The 24,240-nt window shown below is 34.5% G+C and overlaps 1 protein-coding gene across 1 annotated transcript in view; it reads right to left on the reverse strand.

Annotated features, from left to right (window-relative positions):
* Positions 1-24,240, reverse strand: part of LOC121376522 (cadherin-related tumor suppressor-like) — a 152,424-nt gene that overhangs the window by 37,639 nt on the left and 90,545 nt on the right. The window contains exons 5-6 of the mRNA XM_041504417.1: positions 14,944-15,134; positions 13,315-14,236 (exon numbers count right to left, since the gene is read on the reverse strand). Coding sequence (XP_041360351.1) covers positions 13,315-14,236; positions 14,944-15,134 — 1,113 coding nt within the window. The remainder of the gene's footprint in view (positions 1-13,314; positions 14,237-14,943; positions 15,135-24,240) is intronic.

Consider the following 24,240-nt stretch of genomic DNA (forward strand, 5'->3'; position numbering starts at 1 on the left):
ATTAATAAAATAATAAATAAAATTTTATTAATAAAAAAAACCTAAAGGTGAGCAATTGTTCTATTTCTCTCTTTATTGGTGAGCAATTGTCCGGTGATGTATTGTCCGTTGAGCAATTGCCCTACATTCATATAAAAAGATCCCTTGCTGCTAATCGAAAAGAGTAGTCCATGAAGTGGCGACAGCGGGTTTCCTTTATCAATACCTGTGTGGTCCTTAACCATATGTCTGAGGCCACATAACCGTAAATAAAATGTGTTGAGTGCCTTGTTAAATAAAACATTTCCTTCCTTCCTTCCTTCCTTCTACTGACCCGATGAATAATCAGAATAATCAGAAATGTAGAAGGTACATGATAATGGCAGATAATTGCGCACAATGTCACCAGCCTAGCAGGACGTGTGGGTGTTGTTGACAGCAGCACACTGGTGATGTAACAAACCTGTATGGACTCTTTCACAGGCTGATGATGATGTGCCAAGGACCAGGGGAAATTGTCCATGTGGCCCTATTGAACCACCACGGGCTTGAATACCAAGCAGATGAAAATAGCTCCAGCTCTTATCAAGCATATGGTCCTTACATCTGCTGTATGAGGTGTTTAACGTTAGTTACATCACACATGCCAGGGATAAGTGGCTCTGTTATGTCCACTAAGAAACAATTAGTAGAAGTGGCTTCCATCTTGATACAGCACATGTTTCTATCCTAAATGCTGAGCAATGATGATTGTAGAATGTTGTTTGTTAAGTTACATACATATTTACGTCTCAAATGTTTACCATTATTAATTAACATATTTTGGTTGAATGTTTTGAATGTGCTACAAAGGAGAGCTGACGCACACATCAACATCATGTTTTGGAATGATACTGAGATAGCATAACAGGACTGACTGTATTTTGTATTTTGGGGTGGAGTGAGTGAGGGAACTATCTAAACAATCTTCCATAATTGTTTAACTGAGGGTGTAGTAGGTGGAACATCATATAATTACCACCATACATACTTTCACTATAAACAACATTTTCTATATACATACTCGTGATTATATATAACTGCATTCTTCTGTTTTTATATATTTGGATACTTCGTTTTAAGTGGCATGCTTGGTGAATGTGTAAGTTTGTATGTTTTTAATATATGCATCTGTACCAAATTATATCTGCAATGTTCTGTTTTTCTCTTGTGTATTAATATTTGGTTTGTACACCTTGTCCTAACAGTAAATATTTAGTCATGATTGTCTGCTACGGTGAAATCTCCCAAACCTGATCCTCTGTAAATCAAAATACTCTCAATATTGGACGTTTTTTAAGAGTCCCTTTTTAAATATCAGTACAAAACAGAACCTCTCTAAACAAGAAACTGTACAAAACTAAATTTCTACTTGATACTGTGGGGGTCCAGTTTAGAGGGGTTTCACTGTATTTTGTAATATTACCAAACAATAAACAATCTAGATTACTGATACCATGTTTTTTATGACAACCCAAGTCAAGTAATACCAATTTATAAAATTAAAAACCATCTCTTCTTCAGCTGGTAAGCATCTGCTTTCATCAAAGATAATTGAAAGAAAGGTTTCTGTGACCATCAACTGTATGACCTTTTCCAGGTGAGTATTCTCAAACCGAAATGTCCAGTATTTTTAACTATCTGTTACAGCAGGAAACTGGGCAGCTGGTGGTCTCCCATAGGACCTGACCAGAACCAGAATGGCTGAAAAGAAGCTTTGAACCCCAAGGTCTCACTTCCAATAAAACTGATAAAGTAGAAGTGGATGAAGATGTTCAGTCCCCACATGGCTAGTTAATGGATTATTTATTAACTTCACAACAAATGTTATTCTCAAAACCAAAGTAAAACATATGGTCCAAATTAGACAAGCACTGGACACAAAATTCAAGAACCACAGAAATTAATCAATGAAGGAAGATTAGTATGTGTACATTAAAGGGAACTTTCAGTTTGTGGCAATACTCAAACATTAATTGAATAGGAGCACAAGATTTGATCTCAGTGCCATCAGACTTAAAGACATTTAAAAAGCCAAAATTGTCTGAAAATTCACAATTTCTTACTGATATGTTTATAAAGAAATATTAAACTTAATAAATAGCCACCTCTTTTAAGCAACCACTTGTCTTAAGAGACCATCCTTTCCAAATCATCTAGTACAAAGTAACCTTTGATATGCAGCCACCTGTCTTATGAAGACATCTTTTAATATTTTTGTGTTTGCTGTTTAACACTGTTTTGATCAAGTATCTGAACACAATTTCATATATAAACATCAATTTTTAAATGTCAAATTACATATTAATGCATGTAACAGAAAAAAAGGAAAAAATTATCACACACATGTAACAAAAGAGCTGTACAAGGCAATTTTATTTTTTAAATTGTGTGTGTGTGTGTGTATGTGTGTGTGCGTGTGTGTATGTGTGTGCATATGTGCGTGCGTGTGTGCGTGTGTGCATACGTGCGTGTGTGCGTGCGTGTGTGTACGAATATAGTTTGTTTAAAGCAGTGTGTAGCTGAACTGGATACACAACCTGAACATGGTGAAATACAATGATCTGTCTTTTTTTCTCTCATAAGGATGGTTATTTACTTTACATTACTGATCATGCATGTTTATACTATTAACAAAATTCACTCAAGTGAATCTAGCTAAAGTAAAATATAACCAGTACATATGCTGGGTCGTCTTGGTTGGAGCCACCTATATATACATTTTTTATCATGATAGTTATTTGCTTTGAAATCATTGGTCATGCATGTTTATGCTTAAAATATTCAGTCAGCTGAAGCCAAATGTACCCAGTGTGTTGTGTTATCTTTGCAGGATTAACCTGTGGTTTTATAGCCAAACCTTATCAAAAGACTAAAAAGCTGGGATCAAATTTCCGGTCCAAATGACATAGACACGACATTCTCTCGAATGGGAGTACAAAAAGAGTGCCACGGCAACAACAACAAAAAAGATAAAAACTCCTGAAAGTATACCCATGAAATGCTTAGCCAATCAAGCATGGCAGTTTTAACACTACCTTGCAATTATGACCAACCGTCTGGCTTCAGACCCTTTGTTATGCAGTTTATCTGAAGTGAAATTCGATCCTCTTAAATGTAAATATTATATAAATTTTCAAATTAACAACAGCCAATTGCAGTCTGCATGGTGTTCAAATAGCCTCTAATGTGTGGAGACTTCACACTCGATTTGAATCGTATCAAAGGCAAGATTATGTTAAACTGAATGGTGAATCTGAAGGAGGATGACCTCCAGGTTATTTCACTAAGTAAAAACTAAATGACACATGGTCCCAGTGAAAAACAGTTAAAAGTAATCCTTGCAATGGGTGTTTTTCATGGCTTAATCATTTGTTTGTTGTTATCTACCAAAACAGCTCAAGCCTGATTGATCAATAGCAGCACGTAAGCTCGTAAAAACACTTTTATGCATGTTTGATGTGTACCTGTTGACTTGACAATACCTACATTAAGGTACATGTATTTGTATACTAGTCTGTATTTTTCACTGCACTGTATATAAAAATGATCATGTTTTTAAGCAATTGGTTTATCAAAATGTTTGTTTTATTTAATGACATCACTGGAGCACATTGATTTATTAATCATCTGCTTTGCTACTGGATGTAAAAAATGTGGTAATTTTTGACATGTAGTCTTAGAAAGGAAATTCGCTACATTTTTCCATTAGTAGCAAGGGATCTTTTATATGCATCATCCCACAGACAGAATAGCACATGCTACAGCCTTTGGTATACCCATCATGGTACTCTGGTTTATCAAAAAGAAGGGACAGATGACTGGATGGACAAGCACATGCACAGACTAAGACAGACATTAGCATACATTTTGTCATAAAATGTGAAAGGTCAAAAAATAAAACCCAATAAATTATGTTCTAAAGCCACTGGATAATAAAGTACCGGTATTTCCAGATTAATTTTCTTCCATGTTTTATATTAAAATGTTTAATTTAAAAGCTTTTTTGTTTATTTCTTCCTGCTTTCCTTCTTTTGTTTGTTAAAAGAACATGGTCACAGCAAGGGTTTAACTATTTCAATAAGTATCTTTCTTTTCTTTTTGCTCATATGAAAATCAATATATACATCAAATTATTGGCAAATTGGATAAACATATTCTAACAATGACACAGATGCTTTAATACTTAACAAAATTACGGTATAGAAACGTATTGCCAATCCTAGGTTAGCTGTGTGTTTATTTAAGACCCAATCCAATAGTTTCACGCTTCATGTCAACTATTCAGATTAATGTAGAAATAAATATTTTATTACATATAAACTTCTGTTATTTTTGTCATCAAGTTTGAGCCTGTTGTCCATTACTTTTACATGAATAACTGTCCAAAATTAATACTATTAACATTTTAACAGCAAGGGCAGTAGTCATTTTACTTTTATTAACAAGATAAATGTAAATACACACAACAATATGTTTTGTAAATTGATATTGATTAATTATACATGACAATGTCAATACTGACCATACTTGAGGGATACAAATTTAATAACCATATTCAAATAAAGGAATCCTGTTCAATGAAATAATTGTAAAGAGAGAAACAGTTTTTATTCAATAAAAAAGAAAGAAGGATATTTGATAAATAAAGTGACAAAAGTCTTGATTGATGCTACTTAGATATTTATGTAAATGAGGGAGATACATTTTGTAACTAGTAAACATGTATTTCAGAGTACTCAATTCTTGACTAAAACAACTGCCTCATTCAAAATTATAAACATTCATATGCTGTTAAATTTTTCAAAATTAAATTAATTTTTATTATCTTTGTTATATTTGAATTTATTAAACAAAAACAAATTTCTAAGGTTTACACTTTTTCGTACCATCGTTTTGGCTTTGGAGACAATAAATATAACATTAAACATTGGTATTTTTTTTAATGTTATATTTGATTTAAACTGTCAATGTAATTTAGTTGAACATTGCTAACATAACAAACTATACATGTCTCACATGCAGGCACACAATATTATCACCAATATATATTTTTAAATCATGCATGCTTGCCACAAAATTGTGTTCCGTAACGTTTCCAATGTGCTAAGCAATTCTATTATCTGTTGCTATTAGCAACTATCAACATCAGCTCTCACTAAACAAAATGTCAGAAAAAATGCCTATTGTTATGTATTTCTATCAACACAGTGATAATTGAGGTGAAAAGTAACAGTGAAGAATAAGTAAGTGGGTGATCTCCCTTGTTTTTTTACATAAAGTAAATGCTAGATTTTCATCCAAATGTTTTTCAAAATGGAAGCAGGGGGTGTGCATATGAAATTTTATTATTTTATTTTATATTATCAAGTTACTGAAATATCAGATTGTCATAATACTAGTGATTTATCATTAAATTAATTAAATGTATTTTCATTTTATATCATTTGAATTCTGTTCTTGTATGGAGTATAAATCTTATTAACAAAACTTCTTGGTTACTTTGGGCCTGTCATGTCTCAGAAGAAAAAAAATTAAGAACTAAAAACATTACAAAATGATTCCCAATGAATTGTATGCCAGACATCCCAAGAAGCTTGCAGGGAAAGTAATAACACAGAGCTCTGGTAAAACACAAAGAACTAGCCAGAACATCAAGACATGTTCAGTAACAAAACATGACAGACAACACAGTTTCCGCCATTCCTCCCTCCATGAATCAGAGCTTCGTCCCCAATCTGTTTCTCATCACTATTACATATAGAGTCACAGACACAACTTACAACATATTAGTCTGCTTTTTATCATGTGAATTCAAAATAACAAAATCCTTAGCATATTCAATCATAAAAACATCCTGGGGCAGGACGTAGCCCAGTGGTAAAGCATTCGCTTGATGTGCAATTGGTCTAGGATCGATCCCCATCAATGGACCCATTGAACTATTTCTCCACAACTGGTTAACAATGGCTGTGGTATGTACTATCATGTCTATGGGATAGTGCATATAAAAGATCCCTTGCTCCTAATTGAAAAGTGTAGCCCCTGAAATGGCGACAGCGGGTTTCCTCTCTCAATATCTGTGTGGTCCTTAACCATATGTCTGACGCCATATAACCATAAATAAAATGTGTTGAATGCGTCGTTAAATAAAACATTTCTTTCCTTCATAAAAACATACTAAGCATATATGAAAATATAACAAAATCCGTAACATGTTCAATCATATAAGAAAATCCTTAGCATTATGTAAGAAAATTCTTAACATATTCAGTCATATTTAAGAATACCTTTAGCATATTCAGTTATATAAGAAAATCCTTAGCATATTTAGAAATATAACAAAAATCCTTAACATATTCAGTCACGTAAGAAAATCCTTAACACAGTCAATCATATAAGAAAATCTTTATCATATTCAGTCATATGAGAAAATCCTTAACACTTTCAGTCATATAAGAAAATATTTACCATATTCAGTCATATTCTGTCATAAAAGAAAATCCTATGCATATTTAGTTATATTTCTGTACAAAACAGGATTATCATGAGAACTCAGCACATTATAAATTAAAGCTATGAGATATACATTTGTGTACTGATGCAATTGCTAAACTTGGTTTAGAGAAGAAACCCACTGCCACTACACAGGCTATGTTTTTACATATATTTCCACAACAGACAAGTTAACACATATTATAGCCTTTGATATGCCAATTGTGGGGCACTTGTTAGCATGACAAAATACATGAGTCATTCATAGAAAGTTGTTGCATGACAAAACAGACAATGTGACTGTAATCTTGAGAAAATCTATGTGGGGAAGTCAAGAAGGATGGCCCACTATATACCCAAGACAAACACTTATTTGAAACTTTGGTGAATTTAAAGACATGGCATATGGTCCACTGATCTTCCTAATTTAATACCAACACAAACCAGACATCATAATTATCATTAAATGATTGCATAGTAAGATGAATACTGAATACAATATCACAGCCATTTAAAAAACACAAGTGCTACATAAAACATAGGCTCACTGGGCAACTGGAGCATTAAAGACTTGACCCAAACGCGTCCATAATTACTGTTCACAGAGTAAGATGAGATGCAAGTCAACATTCATAACAGCGGGCCACGTTTTCTGTCAAATTAGCAATTCAGAGTTGTGTTTTAATGAGGAAAATGCACAAATTACTGGAAAATATGCAGGTTTCTCTCCCACACTGGCTGCCTGAATCAATCAAAGTGTGGCCAACACCGATGTGGATATAAATTGAAGATGAGACCCACTTAATGAAGCCGAGATGATTCACTAGCACCATCATCTCTAGCACCGTGCTGAATTAATTATGAAGAGCAAAAACAATGACATTTTATCAGTATTTATTGCTGGGTGTTTTTTCTCAACAATGTTATTCTTTCTTTCCATTTTTTAAAAAGCAATTTTGCAAATCCACTTAAAAAAAAAAAAAATTAAAATCATTATTCTTTTGTATTATTGAAGCCTTAAGTTTAAAGCCTCAAAAGAAATCTACAAATACTGACCTTTACATACACATACGGTAGAAGTAATAGCAGTAGCAGTAACAGTTGCAGCAATAGTAGTAGTACCGGTAGTAATAGTAGTAGTACATATTACAGCTTACATGTATGAGTATTTACTGTTGTACTTTAAATACATCTTTTTTTCATGATATCTAGATAAGATTTTCAAACATTTGTAACTCCATCTGGCCTACAGAAGACATAATATGCCATACATGTTTCTTGTATACTCTACAAATTATTATCATTATTTTTTATCTGAAAGCCAATTGTTTATATAATATGCCTTTTCATAGTAGCCACATGAAAGCCAATTGTTTATATAATATGCTTTTTCATAGAAGCCACATGCTCATATGAAAGACCTGGAGCTTTCTGTAAAGTTTATTTTCCTCTTTCATCTACACACACATTTAAAAATCATTTCAAAATCCATTGCCAGGGAAATGCTATTACTAGCATCATGCCGAGTCATAATTCTGGCCATAATACACTCTGGAGGAACTGGGTTTCAAGTCCAGGGACTCAAAGCAAACATAAAAATTTCCCCTTTCTCCGTGGGGGATGAGAATATCTATGATTCCAGGAGCTTTATGGTCCTACTTTCAGCAGATGGATGATATTAGTTGAGACAGAGAAAACAAACTCCCAGAGCTTGCCCATAACAGGCAGGAAGGGTGAGGCAGCAAGGTACAGCACCACTTCTGTTTACAGATGCCATTCTCCCTTCTTGGCTGGATTCTTGTCCAAATAAACAGAATTAAATTTTTACACCCAGCATGAAACATTGATTGAAAACAAGTAGTCATGAAATGCTGAGAAAAACAAGTCCTGCTGATCAATAGTTCTAAACAGTCTGATGCATTGATGTAAAAAAAAAGAAAAGAACTTTAAAAAATTAAGGAAAGGAATGTTTTGTGATAACACCGCTTAATCAAAAGCCAATAGCAGAGTGATATGATGATCATCAGAATGTTGCTTACATAACATTTCAAATGTTTTCATATGAACCCATGTGAGAACAAGTAACAGACGGATGGGATGAGATAATAGAAGAAATGTTTTCTTTTCCATTAGCAGCAATGGATATTTTATACTTATAAATAATACATTAAGCTGCATTTACGAAGTCTGTTTTTCTTGTGTTTAAGCATTGTAAATATATGTAGTTAGATGCATGCAGGTAAAAAACAGATTTGTAAATTCAGCACATAATCAGTGGCTATTACTGTTAGGTATCAAATAAATGCACGATAGCTGTAGCACACAGCCTAGTATTTAGAGAAGGTTAAACATTTGCCTCTAGGATATGCTATCATTAAATTTTGTAAGCTTTGGTGTACAGAAGCTACTATTTTCACTCAGCAGCAAGTAATCTTCAGGTAAGATATCTTAAAAACACAGTGGGCGGGACGTAGCCCAGTGGTAAAGTGCTCGCTCGATGTGCGGTTGGTCTGGGATTGATCCCCGTCGGTGGACCCACTGGGCTATTTCTCGTTCCAGCCAGTGCACCATGACTGGTATATCAAAGGCCGTGGTATGTACCATCCTGTCTATGGGGTGGTGCATATAAAGATCCCTTACTGTTAATCGAAAAGAGTAGCCCACGAATATCTGAGTGGTCCTTAACCATATGTCTGATGCCGTATAACCGTAAATAAAATGTGTTGAATACGTCGTTAAATAAAATATTTCTTTCTTTCTGATGAGAACAGTGGTAATAAGAATGTTTATAATCAATTAAAAGGTGAAAAGTCAATTGCATTTCAACAGTGTGTGAAAATAATTTACATAATAATATGAAGTGCTAACCGGGTCTTGCATAATAAGACAGTAACTTGAAACAACACCCATCAAAATCAATAGGTTGTTAAGATATAATTACAACACATGCATCACGCTTAAACTGAAGCAAATCAGGCCCATGAGGCCAAAACAAACGGCAACTAGCCATGTGGAATATTTAACTCTAACTGCCAATAAGGTAATACACTGGAGTAGGAAGCAGGGGGGGGGGGAGAGAGAGGGGGGTTGGGGCAGTGGAGGCATATGTCCTCCACTTTGTAACAGCAGTGATAGTTTTTATATATTTATACAATTATTTATATATATTATATGTATGTGTGAGTGTGCCGCCCCCCCCCCCCCCCCACACACACACACACTTTTTAGCACCTTCCTACGCCCGTGTAATATTTTAATTATGTGATATTTATCAGACAATCAGGTGATATGTTAATTACAGAGATGTGTAAATAAATGCACTGGTACTGATATTCTGCAATAGCTAGACTAGAGTCTTGTGGTAGCATAGCAAAATAATGAGTTTGATTAAAGAAGCAGACAAGTGCATTAGTTTCTTGAACACAAAGTGACAGCAAAGATAGCCAACCACTGCCTTTAAACTGAATGTTCCTCACAAGATTAACTAAGAACAAACGAAGCACAAATATATCTACACTAAAAGCTTTTTAAACAGCTGATAAAATGGCAGACATACATAAACATATTACACAACCAAATTGCTGCCATTAACAAAATGACAATTTTGTTTTAATGAAATCCAGATTACCTTTATAACAAACACATATCATAAAAAAACAATTATGATAGTAATTTTTTAATATTTACAACTGTTCCATCCATAGTTTTTTACACATCATATTTTCTTATTTTAGTGTTTCTCCATACACAACACTGGTACCCCTCTAATACCCTATGCATTGCCAGCTTGCATCCAAGATGATGACGATAAAGCAATTTGTAACCCTATCATACAGTAGTCATAATATGCATAGAGATCACGAGTTATTGATTCTACTCTGTACATTTACAGCTATACCATGTCACTTAATAGCCTTTCTGACCAGACAGCAGTTACAGCCAAATAAAAATAAATATCTTTTACAACGGAACATGAAATATGGAAACATCATTGATTGTCTTCCCTACAGACCAATATCCATGTACTGATGGGTTGAGTTATGTGTGTGCAGACTTTCTGAAGTTACTCTTGGGATTTGCACTGCACTCACATGTGCAAATGTGGATTATATGTAGAAGGTTTGTTTGCATGACCCCATTTGACCTGTTATTCTCAGTAAGAAAATAATGCTAATTTTATTAAAACTTTCCAAAAATATAGTAACACTAATAAAGAAAACTAATGGTGTACATACTCTCCCCCCCCCCCCCACACACACAATGAAAGCAATTTGGTAATATTTATTTATGATGATCTATTCTTATAATACAGTCAAATTTTTTATATACAAATTATTTCTGCTCAAGAACTATGACCAAATAAAGACTTAAAAGTATTCCTCAACTTCGATCAAAAGTGAGTTTTATTATTGTGTAAATGCTATTATAAGTACTGACATAATTACAGAAATAACAAACCTAATAAATATGGTGCCAAAAAATGCATGACCAATTCTGTTTTAAAGATCAGCTTTCATCTATTTGTACTACCTAATGAAATAATGTTCTGTAAATGACCCATGCTCTCTTGCACTGAGTTAAAAGTTTCCTCAGCGATTACTGCACAGCATGATTTCGTCACACCTCATCAAATTACCAAATGACTGATGTTTGTACCATCACCCACAAAGTGATATTGATTAGGCGTGTGGTGAAAGTTACATGGTAAAGACAATTCTGACATGAAACCAAACACTGAAAGGTAAATGCTTTTAAGGGCAATCAGGATCTTGTCAAAAACTGTCCCAACTATGGCCTCAACCAAATGACAAAATTAAACTATTTTTCGATTTCTGTTTTTCTTTCCATAAAAGTCAATTATTGTAATAAAATTACCAGTAATACTTGACTCTAACCCATAGGCAAGTGACAAGATTGCAAGATGTCTATATCTACAGTTTAACCATTGGAATATTTAAAGATGTTTATATTGTAACCCACCTTCAACAGACATAATACAGTACGTACTAAATAAAGTATTATTGAATATTAAACAGACTGCTATGAATTGATAATTGCTGTATGACATTTCTAAGTCAATTCTACCAGTGTTCTTTATGAGGTTTTATTTTTCTTATTTGTGTGTGTGTCCGTCTATGCATGTGTATGTGTTTGTGTGTGTGTGTGTGTGTGTGTGTGTGTGTGTGTGTGTGCGTGCGTGTGTGTGTGTGTGTGTGTGTGTGTGTGTGTGTGTGTACGTGCATTTGTGTGTGTTTGATGGTGATAATGATTTTGTGGAGTTTTTCTTGATAAAAATTCCTTAAAAAATTATAAAATTTATTAGTGTACAAGACCAACTTGATCAATCTATCTATGTATGATATTTAGTTTTCTTGCATGTGAATTTAGATATTTGTATTTCTGTGCTTGTCAGCCATACTTAATTCTGTTTGATACACACACTATGATGAAGGGCTTCCATTGTGTGCAAAAACTTGTCATTAATTCTGTCTGCAGACAGCAATTTCCTGACATCTTGCCCAGGGGTGTACATGCAACACCAGGAATATTTTCATGGAAACTTCCCTAAGGCCACAGTAAAACATGAACAACTACAAAGATAGATAACTTGCAGCTGGGACATTTCAGATGAAATATCTTTCAGATTGCACGGGATCAAAGGTAAATTGTCTTGTTATGCAAGTACTGGAACAAACCAAGGCAATGTGTACAATTAATGGTACTTTTCTTGTATCCAGATTAAATGATAAATATTGCATGCTTGTCTGGCCGAGGGAGTTGGTTCATCAATTATTCAGCCTATACCCTAACATAATAACTCGGCAGATTTTTTATTTTTTTCAATCTGGGATTAAATATTGACTGAAAATGCCTGCATAGATTCACTGTAGACTAAAGCTAATTTAACAGTAAATCACTAAGGTCAGTATTATTATTAGTACTGTTTAAACCTGAAGGAGCATGTACAGAAAGGCATGAAAAGGAACATTTGTTTCACAAAACCCTTGTTCATTATTTAATCACTGGGCTACTAGTAGAAACCAGGACTGGTATGTAAAACAAGTTTACATTGCTCATTACTTAACTAAAGGCTTTGTGCTTTAAAAAAAATCCTAAACAGATGAAAAGCATTAGATGAAATGAAAAACACTGTTTGGTCTTTTAAGGTGAATGAAGCTAGTGGATGTTGTGTTATCAAACTAAATCTTGCTCCAATTAATAATGTATCAAAATGACAGCACCTCTCCCAAACAACTCCAAAGCACCAAAGGCTTGAAATTTGTTCTCATTATCAGCATTGAACTCCTACAGATTTGTTTAACTGTGATGTCTTTTTTCTGAAAATGTACTCTTTCATAAAACTGTTTGCATTATAAAGATATTAAAAAAATTACTATACATGTACATACATACATCTTTCATTATTTAGCACTATGAGGACTATATAATAGTCAGATAATTGTTATTACAAGTAAAAAATCTATAGGACAATTAATTGCTGGAGGATGCAAAAGACCTAGAGGGCAAAATATCGGGGGGGGGGGGGGGGGGGGGAGGGGCAAATGTCTGTAACAGATATTTAACACATTCATATTACTAGTACAAAAAGTATTTTTTATTTAAAAATTATTCACTTCTGTGTCCATACTACATTTTATTGCAACTTTTTTTCTTTCTTTCAAAACCTTGTTGGTCATGATCCAATTTGTGGTGGTCTTGACAAAAATATGCCAGTCGGACTGACAACATTGACATATTTCAAAAACTCTGTATAAAACATTTCTTAAAAATCAGTCTTACCTGAATCTTTAGCAACCACCACCAGTGAATATTCTGCCAAAGTCTCTCGGTCTAAAGTCTGGTGTGCCTGGATTTCTCCCGTCTGTGAATTCATTGAAAAGATATTCTTGTGCTCGTCACTAAGCAGAGAGTATTCCAACTGACTGTTCACACTGGAGTCTTCGTCCTGGGCAGTAACCTGAATAACATGCACTGGCAGTCTCTCCATGTTTTCTTGTACATAGGCGATGTACGGTGAGTCCACAAATGCTGGCACATAATCATTGAAGTCGGTGATGTTGACGACGATGCTGGCCGTGCTGGACATGATGACATCGATGCCACTGTCCTGAGCCTGGACGACAAGGTGGTAGACCTTGATACGTTCATAATCCAAATTCTTGAGGACGCGTAAAACACCACTGCTCATGTCCATGTTGAAGTCGTAGTTGCTGTCGCCACCGACAATGTAGTAACGCACCATTCCATTCAAACCTTTATCCAGATCGTTTGCCGAAACTGTTAACAGAGATGTGCCAATGCCGATATTCTCTGCGATGGTTATGGAATAAAAAGTGTCTACAAATACTGGCGAGTTATCATTTGCATCTTTAATAACGACTTCCAGATTCTGTGATGTCGACAGAGGTGGTTGTCCTTTATCAGTTGCTGTTATTTTAAGAGTGTAGTTTTCCACAGATTCACGATCGAGATCCGAATTGACTCGGAGTTCTCCCGTAACTGGGTTGATGGTAAACGGGTATCCAAAACCCGGGACTTTGGACAAGGTGTAACGTAGCTGTTTGTTGATGCCATCATCACGGTCTGTGGCACTGACTGTGAAGACCACCTGACCTGCTGGGGTGTTTTCCTTTACAGCTGTCTGGTTCGGGCTCTGAAACTCTGGAGCACAGTCATTTATGTCCTTAAGCTTGATGTCAACCTGAAAATTAAAATATAAAGAATTTTAATATGAAGTAACAAATGAATAAATGGATGGATGGATGGATGGATGGATTGATGGGATGGATGGATGGATAGATGGATGGTTGTCAAGGCATAATAATTATGCTTGAAAATAGTGCATTTTATTTGTTGGCCAGTATACGTTTATTATTGATTTAGGCAAAACCATGAAACAAGCGAGAAATATAGCTTAAATCCAATCAAGAAGAGCCTTTAAGTCAATTGTGGGATTACTTAATGTAGAATTGATAACACAAAAACAGAAAACTCAATTACAGACAAAAAGAAGCAGCTTACATTAAGAAGAAAGGGTCGCAGAATTTAGGCAATTAATAATAAAAAAAAGCTTTTAATTTTCATTATTATTCATAATTAGAAAGATTACCAAAACAAAAATGCTAATGTTTTTATCACCAAATCTCATGAAACATCCAGCATGCTCTTCCATTTGGCAGGGGAGTCAACTCACAATTGCATGACTGAAGGTTTAACATCCCAAGATTACAAAAATAGATTTTTGGTGTCAAACAAAGGTATGTGTACTTGTAACTATGATGAAGTTTAGTTTGTATGAAAGCATAATTGTTCTCTACTTTTAATGCATACCATTGCCTTTAAATTTTGTACTCAAACCTGATGATCGAATTTTGTTCATATGTTCTACAACAAGTTTTTAAAACTTACTGTGGCTGTTGTAAATAGTCTGGAACTTGGAGGCTCGGCTTGGTCTGTTGCCATGACAATGAGAGAGTAAGATGGAATATCTTCCCTGTCAAGGGAGGCTACTGTGTAGACAGTACCATTCTGAAGACCAATTGAAAACTGATTCTTGAGGTCACCACCAACCAGACTATATTGGATTTCACTGTTTAGGCCTGAAAGAAAAATAATTATAAATATATACTTTATCCATACAAAACACATTTTATGATTATTAAATATTTTTAATCTAACAACCCTTCCCTCACACTAATGAAAGGTTACTAGTATACATGGATAAAACATCCTTATAAATACTGTAATGCAACGGCTTTTTCATGACACCTTAGCAGTACAGAATCTTAGCACTACGATACTGTAAAACTGGATATGATGTTACTACGACGTATGCCATAGTCTACAATGGTTTTACAATATTGTAGCACTAAGATAGCTTTAAAAATATGGGCCCTTATCTTTATTATGCTCTTCATTTATAATAATGATAAACAGGCATAATTGTTTAACCACTTGATGACTATGAAGTGTCAAACAGATGGGAGATGTTTCTTAATGCACCTTCTCAAACACAGGACAACACACACCATGACATTTGATAAACCAGTCATAAAGCACTGGATGGAATAGGCAATAAAGTCTATTTTATAAGTAATACACAAGTTAGTCTCACCGTATCAAATTTAGTTAAATAAAAACAAATTCTTAATATTAACACTGCTGGTTATAAATCTGGAACAAATCCTTCTAACATGGATTTCAAAGAGAATTCTTAAAGAATATATATTACAAAAGCAGCACATTTACACACCTTTAAGAAAATTAATGTTTGCAGAGGTAATATGCCGTAAGGCATTTCACCATCACATTAAGATGTCAGCGATGAAACACCCCACTGAGATGGAGTAATTCCGATTACCGGATTGAGAGCAAGTCCCATTGATCCAACAGCATGAAAAGCTAATCTTTTACTCGCAAACACCCTATATAATTCAACATTAATTCAATATTTACACAAATAAACTGCACGTATTCACCTTAACCAACAAGAAAAGATGCTACATTGAGGTTTTTTTAAGTGTTAATGACAGCAGTATCTGCAGCTGTTAAGACTGGTTTTCGGGGACAATGGGACAAGATCAATGATGACTGTATGAAGGTGTTCACTCTGCCTAGTAGGTCATAACACAGGAAAGGATCTGAAGCAATAGGTTGGCGATGACAATAAATAATAAATAAATAAATAAATTTAATGTGTGTTTTTTTTCAATTAAAAATTAAATTAAATGGAAATGTTTGATGATACTTGAACATAATGGTTATTTAAATGTCAAATGTTGAGTGATTTAGACACATTTTAGCAAAACAGTACTGGTATCTAAATACACTTTCCAAAAGACATACTGTTGTCAGCATACCATAAAATATAAAACATTAAAAAAAACATTATTTGTTAAAATAAATGAACACTGTTATTTGTAAGATTAAACATTAGTTTTTAAGAAAATATTATTATATTTAAATATCTTGAGAGAAAAAACCTGATCAAGATCAACAAAAATAAAAAATACAAAAAACACCATTTCCTTCTTGTTCCTTTTTCTAGTTTTATTATTTAGAAATAGATGTAATTGACAAAACAGAAAGGTCTTTGCCATATGCTTGAGATCTAGTCCAAACCAATGATATGACAGTAATTAATTTTGTTTAAAACAATTTGTATGCTGACAGAATCTGCCATTCTACTATTACAACTAATACATCAAAATACAACTACCAGCAGCAACAAAAACTAAAGCCTATGGCTCTTAAGTTTCAATTTCACAGTGAATGCCAGTTGTTGATTAAGGCTCAATATCGGTGTAATATTATACCATTCTCTCACTTAGAAAGACATCAGTTTCCAACCTGCTATTCAATAGGGCTGCACTTAAAATCATTTATCACCTAAAGCTAGAAATAAGAAGATAAATACAATGATTAGGTAAGACGACTGTCGGCAGGCAACTTGTGAAATTCATGGATTAAACTGGACTTTAAGCCTCTGTTATAACAACAGTATTTGATCTAGATTCCAATGATCGGCTGGATCTGGCATGGACAATTATCGAATAATTGTCCGCAGCCTAAACAGTACACATTTTGTTTTCACATAAAATAAATTGATCAGCATTCAATCATCCATTAGCTTTGTCCATTCCCAGACAATATTTAGGTTAAGAGTGGAGAAAGAGAAATGGGCAAAGAAAACACTTGCCAGACAATATAAAATAATCTGCCACACCTTCGTGTTTACCTAATGGAGAAAACATAACGAAGATAACTCCAGTGTTTAATAAACCCGAGGCTAAATATTATAACAAGGAAGTGCTATGGAGAGACTTCATGCCACTGCAAAGAAAACTATTTTCACAGATTCCTGCGTATGCAGTCTTCGAGATGCCAAAATATTGCCGCAAGAGGCAAATAATTTTAAATCTGTTGTGCAGAAAATTAGCTTAGTTTGTCTTGGTAGAAATGATAGGAAGCTTTAAAGGAAATGATTTTTTTTTATCAATAAATTTAGAAAAAAAGAGACAATTTTGTCTTGCTGATTAATCTATCATGTAGCCTCCTCATCAAGGGTTGTGATGGGAAAACACAATCGATCTGGTCACTTGGTTTTTATGTTTGCAAAGCAAGATGTGTGTTTTTCCTTCAGGGCATTTTAGCTTACAATTTACTCAGGCATTTTCAGAGGATAAATTGCTAATGACAATGTTTATTCTGTTACCAGGCGTATGTTGGAAGGTTACTTGGTAGGAGGCTATTTTGTTAATGAGACATTTGGTTAGAATGCCTCATGCACTTACAGTATTTTTTAGTTTTTTTGTTGCAGCAAGGCTCTTTTGTATGCATTTTCTCACACAGGACAGCATATACCATAACCTTTGAAAAGCCATTGTATAGTCAGAACTAGAGAGAGATTAGTGAGTATAAGGGGAACTCACCCTATACCTACATGTATGTACATGTTCTACCTATATAAACAAGAATTCTATGGAATTAAATCTCTCGCCTATCATAAACATATTTTGGTGCACTGTGATGAACATCCATAGTTACAACTATAAACCAAGTTTCAATAACCTAGAATTTATAATTTGTGAGAAACTGATCTAAAACACGAAACTTTAATGTTAAACACAAAATTTGCATTGCTATCACCGTTGGAAAGTAATACAGGTCTATATCTCGCCTTTTTACTTCATAAAGGCGAAACAAAAATGAATTAGTAACACAGTCAAACCAACTCAAATGACCACATCTGTTAAACAGTCACCTGTCTTATGTTAGTTCTCCACAGTGACCTAATATAGTAAGCAACTGTTTTTAAGGGAGTTTTTGACATTCCATAAAGTAGCTGTTTAACACAGTTTAAATCAAATTAATTCAATATTCAAGGTGCACTCTTGATTATTTTACATAACAGCTCTGGGTTGTTGTTTTTTTCCCATGGAAATCTGAATGTTATGTGAGTGCCACTTAAGATGGGTTTTCTGAACTGTATCAGAGGGCACATGCAGTCCTCAAAACACTGGAAACTTATCTCTCCAGTTATCTAGAGTGACAAATGATCCTCATAAATTTTCACTAATCCACAAGATAAACTGTTTTTCTGATAAGATGTTCTCCAAAAAGTTGATGAAATTTCTCAACCAGTGTGATCTGACACCTTTTGAAGTGGAACAGGTTAGAATTCTGAGAGTTGAGATACTGTTAAAAAAAAATCTTTCTTTTTATGACTAACTTAGTATCCCAAGAACAGATCCACAAAATAATGGACAACTCCTCGAAAAGGGCGCTTCAAAGAAAATTGTAAACAAATTGTTCAAAAGAAGGGGCACTTTTTTTTTTTTTGGGGGGGGGGGGGGGTTGGGGACAGGTGCCCTAGGTCCCTTCCCTTAGATACACCCTTGTATACTAAACATAGCATTAAGTAAATATATAAATATATTTATTTTTAATCCCTCATTAGGCTTGCATGTTTCCCCTTCTGTACTGAAGTCTATCAATCCATTTATCTGTCCATATGTTACTGTTCATGGACAAATATTTAGTTTATAACTTTTTTTTCCACAGGCCCCCTATTAAGAAGCAAATGAGATTCCCAAGGAAAAGAATTAAATAAACAAAGATAACATTCAAACATAAACTTATCAACTGGCAGATACATTTAGTACTGGCATGATGATGTATTAACAATCAATTACAAATAGATGACATACACTGCCAGTTTAGGTGGTACACTATTGAAGGAGATAAAAACAGGAAATATATTCTATATGAAGAGGTGATAATACACTGTATGTACATTTGTCTACAGAAAGAACATTTTGTAATTGTGGCATATAGTCCTAGAGAGGAAATCCACTATATTTTTCAATTAGGAGCAAGGGATCTTTTATATGCTTTATCCCACAAGCAAAGCAGCATATAACATGGCCTTCAATATATCAGTCGTGGTGCGCTGGCTGGAACGAGATATATTAGCCTAATGGACCAACTGACAGAATCGATCCCAGACTGACTGCGCAACATGAGAGCACTTAACCACTGGGCTATGTCTCACCCATGAGAAAGAACACATTAGAATGTGATCATTAAACATTTTGAAATGAAGTTTACACTAGCATGATTAAAATCTTCTGCACTTGTTAACATGACATTGGACAGTTCATGGTCTACTGAAGCTATCCCTTAGAAAAAGTTCACCGATACTTTTCCTGCAGGTCTGCAAAGACAGTTATTTACAATATTCTCACTTCAAAAAGGCCAGATATCTCAGAAATGTATCCATTATATCTGGTCTGTCTCCCTGACTGGTTGTTCCTGCAGCTCATTTTAACAATTTCCTTCTCTAGAGTGTCACTCTGAGCTATCATGACCAACTGGGAACCAGTTCTGAAGGCTACAAATCCTATTTTGATCTCTACAGCTACTGATGGTGCCATGACAAAACAAGCAAATTGCAATATGATGTCTTCATTATCAGCTGAAATGGCACGGCAGCTATTCACGAAAGAGATTGCATGCAGACCATGTGGAAAAACAAATGCATTGTCTGTTGTATGGAAAACAGCACACTCATGGACTGTAGCAGACTTTCGAAATTTCACTCCCAGACAATTTCCTTTGTTGATAGAGAAAAAAGTTGTTTTATTAATGGGATTTAGCTTAGAGTAACAGAATGTTTGCATGAGCTGTTTTCTTTCATCCACTACATTATAATTGATGTATCAAAGGGTTTGATAGGTGCAAATCACTCTGCAGAAAAGTACATATTGAAAGAGTGCTAATTAAAAGGTATTGGGTGAAGTGGGTAAACTGACCATGTAGTTTCCTTACAAGTAGTATTAATAGAATAATAGTCAGATGTTTGATATAAATATGCTAATATATTCTGCACAGGTGAGCCAACATATTTTAATATTCAATTCAGGTAAGCTAATCCAAATTACTTTCATGATCATTGTGTTATGGCTAGGATAGATATTATTAGATTATCAAGACCTCAACTCTGCTACCACATGGCTACTATTACCAGTAATAATTTATTTTATATATGTACACTTTCCTATAGCCATGATAACACATACTTATCTTTGCTATACCAGACAGAACATTGGTTAATGTATGGCTTTTAACTTTATTATACATCCCCAAAGAGTCTAGCAGTGCATCCAATATAGGTTTGAGCCAGTGCTGGGAAATGAATGCAGTACCTGCCAAATTCAAGCCTGAAGCCGATGTTGTGAGGCATTATTTAGTTACCTTAACCCTTTCCTCCCTGTGATTTACTTTAGACCAAGTAACCTCAGTAGAATTAATCAATCACAGAAGAAATGAAAACTGGCACAAACCATTTATGAGTTATGTAAACACAAATTAAGGTAACCCATTTTGTTTTTGCATAACCTGCCATGATCATGTAAATGTCCTAAATTTAATGTACAAATGAGAAATTAGTTATGCTGTAATTTTTCGCAATTTTCAGAGGTCAGCAAGTGAAAGTGTTAAAAGAAATCCCTGCAAAATCTGTTTTTAATGGTAATATTAACTGATTCTTAAACTATATAGTGCTGGTGAAGATCTGCTGACTACATTAACAGAGGAATCTAGTTCACAGCCTGATGAGAGATGGTCAAAACACCTGTCTGTGTGAGGAACAGATATTCACAAGTAATATAACATGGCTAACTACTGATGCAAACCAGTGAAACATTCACAAACTGTAGCCACATAAACGCACACCTTAAACAATAAACACTACATTATGAGCCAAACGTGGAGTTCATCAACTAGGTAATTTTACGATCATGTTACAGATGAGAGAAGGGAAGGAATGTTTGTTTAATGACATGCCAGGACGTTTAATCAGCAACTAGTATTATATACAGTAGAATCTCATTGGGTCAAACATGGAAGGGTCAAATGCACCACAACGCTCAAACCAAAATGAAGTTACACTTACACGTTATTGACTAAATGATTGGGTCAAACTACCCAGTGGGTCGAACACTTTCTCAAGCACCGACGGGGTTCAAGCCAACGGGATTCAACTGTATTAGGTATTTATGGGATGGGTATTTTGGATATTTTTATATTGCAATATATCCGCAATATGTATAATATCTATCATAAAATATGATTTACAACATCAACAGCATCAAAAATGTTTTTAAACTAAGAATAAGGTGCAAAACCATTTCCAGGAGATATGAGGAATTAGTAAAAATTCTAGCATGGAGTTACAAAGAAAAAAAGGGGAAATGGTGAGATAGTTAATGAGATTATCTGATTAGATATAAGGAATGGTTTTTAAAAAAAGGTTCAATAAGTATGCACACATATTATCAACAACATGTACAATTTGTACATCTTATACAAATGGCATAATGATGGCAACATTTATGGACAGAATTGCCAATATTAATAATAAAACCAGAAATCTGTTAAGTTGCACATAACATAATCAGCCATATTTTAAATTGGCTGACCCAATTCCGCAATCAAGCGAGGGAACAATTAACCCACGTGGTGCAGTCTATCAAAAAAGCAGCAAGCTTGTCTCGAGCAGCCGGCCAATTAATTGGTAAGAACTGTACAGAACTGTACCCCTGTAGCTGGCAAGCTGATCCCGCAGATGAGACTGGAAAGAAGCCCAGCTCTTCATCGAACACACATGTCACAGTCGAGTTACCAGATCATACATATCAGTTATTATTCAGTTACCTAATCAGAGTGCCAGGCTGCAAGACGTATGTAATAGGTACGGTTCACAGCACATGTGCCTGCTGTTAATGCAATGAAAACAGAAAACAGAAAACAGTACAGAGTTTTAAAAAACTGACTGCAGTCTGGGTTTTAGATGCATGGTGTAATAACTAATAAGTAATGTTATTTACAAGGCTCCAGTCAGTGCAGGGTTAAACATTGATTGCAATCCGGGGTTAAAAACATGCTGTAATAACTAATGTTATAAATTACAAGGCTCCAGTCAGTAAAGGGTTAAACACTGATTGCAATCCAAAGTTAAAAAAACATGCTGTAATAACTAATGTTATAATTTACAAGGCTCCAGTTAGTAAAGGGTTAAACACTGATTGCAATCCAGGGTTAAAAACATGCTGTTATAACTAATGTTATAATTTACAAGGCTCCAGTTAGTAAAGGGTTAAACACTGATTGCAATCTGTGGTTAAAAGCATGCTGTAATAACTGTTATAATTTACAAGGCTCCAGTCAGTGCAGGGTTAAACATTGATTGCAATCCATGGGTTAAAAACATGCTGTAATAACTAATGTTATAAATTACAAGGCTCCAGTCAGTAAAGGGTTAAACACTGATTGCAATCCAAAGTTAAAAAAACATGCTGTAATAACTAATGTTATAATTTACAAGGCTCCAGTTAGTAAAGGGTTAAACACTGATTGCAATCCAGGGTTAAAAACATGCTGTTATAACTAATGTTATAATTTACAAGGCTCCAGTTAGTAAAGGGTTAAACACTGATTGCAATCTGTGGTTAAAAGCATGCTGTAATAACTGTTATAATTTACAAGGCTCCAGTCAGTGCAAGGGTTAAACATTGATTGCAATCCGAGGTTAAAAACATGCTGTAATAACTAATGTTATAATTTACAAGGCTCCAACTAAGTAAAGGGTTATAAATCTGCCACAACATGGGGTGACAGACATAGAGCAATATTATTAACGTTTTAGGTTTTAGAGCACAACAATAGCTTCCTTAAAATGACTGAGCTTAAGTTTCTACTGTGGCTATATACTGTGTTTAAATGACAGGAATATTTGTTTAATGATACGTTAGTACATTCGGTGTTATTTGGTCTAGAGTTTAAAGTGTGTTTTGTTTAACAACACCAATAGAGCACATTGAGTTATTAATCACAGATCAGTGGATGTCAAACATTTTGTAATTTATGACTCATAGTCTTTGAGGAAATCTGCTACATTTTTCCATTAGCACCAAGGGATCTTTTATATGCACTTTTCTGCAGACAGGCTGGAACGAGAAATAGCCCAATGGGTCCACTTTCCCATGTACAGGACAATACATACCACATTCTTTAATGCACCTATTTAAGATGGAAAACCATCAGAGTCTATCAATGCATAGTAACTGACCCTATTCCCAGAGCACCTCAGGTACCACTGATCTACTTATTGCTTCATATAATGTGGGGGAAAAAACACCCTAATTCTTACTGGGCCTGACTAGTACTTGTATGGATAACCCACCTGGGAAATTACACTGAGTGCTGTACATCTGAACAGTGGGCATGTGTTATTCTGTCTGTACAAATTTGCATATAAATTGCATTTTTAACAACTAAAACCTTAATTCCAGCATACATTTTACAACACAGAAGAAACTTTTTATACATGCGATATAGGTAATTTTTCTTGTAAATTTTTTAATTATTTTATCTACTTGTCTGTTATAAATATTTAAAGAATGAGTGATGAATGTCCTGCTTCTTTATTATATATGTTCGTGTGATGTTAATTAATTATCAATTTGTGGGTCAGACTATAAAAGATCCATTAATGCTATTGGTGACTCCTGTCCCAGTGAAGGAGCTGACACAAGTCAACACCTGTACCCACGACAGGCATGCATTACAACAGCTTGCTCTAAATGTGCATGTAAAACCCTATGACCATGACCACGGGTGACTGCAGGTTTCTTTTCCCACAAT

Source organism: Gigantopelta aegis, chromosome 6, assembly GCF_016097555.1.
Source record: "Gigantopelta aegis isolate Gae_Host chromosome 6, Gae_host_genome, whole genome shotgun sequence".
NCBI lineage: Eukaryota > Metazoa > Mollusca > Gastropoda > Neomphalida > Peltospiridae > Gigantopelta > Gigantopelta aegis.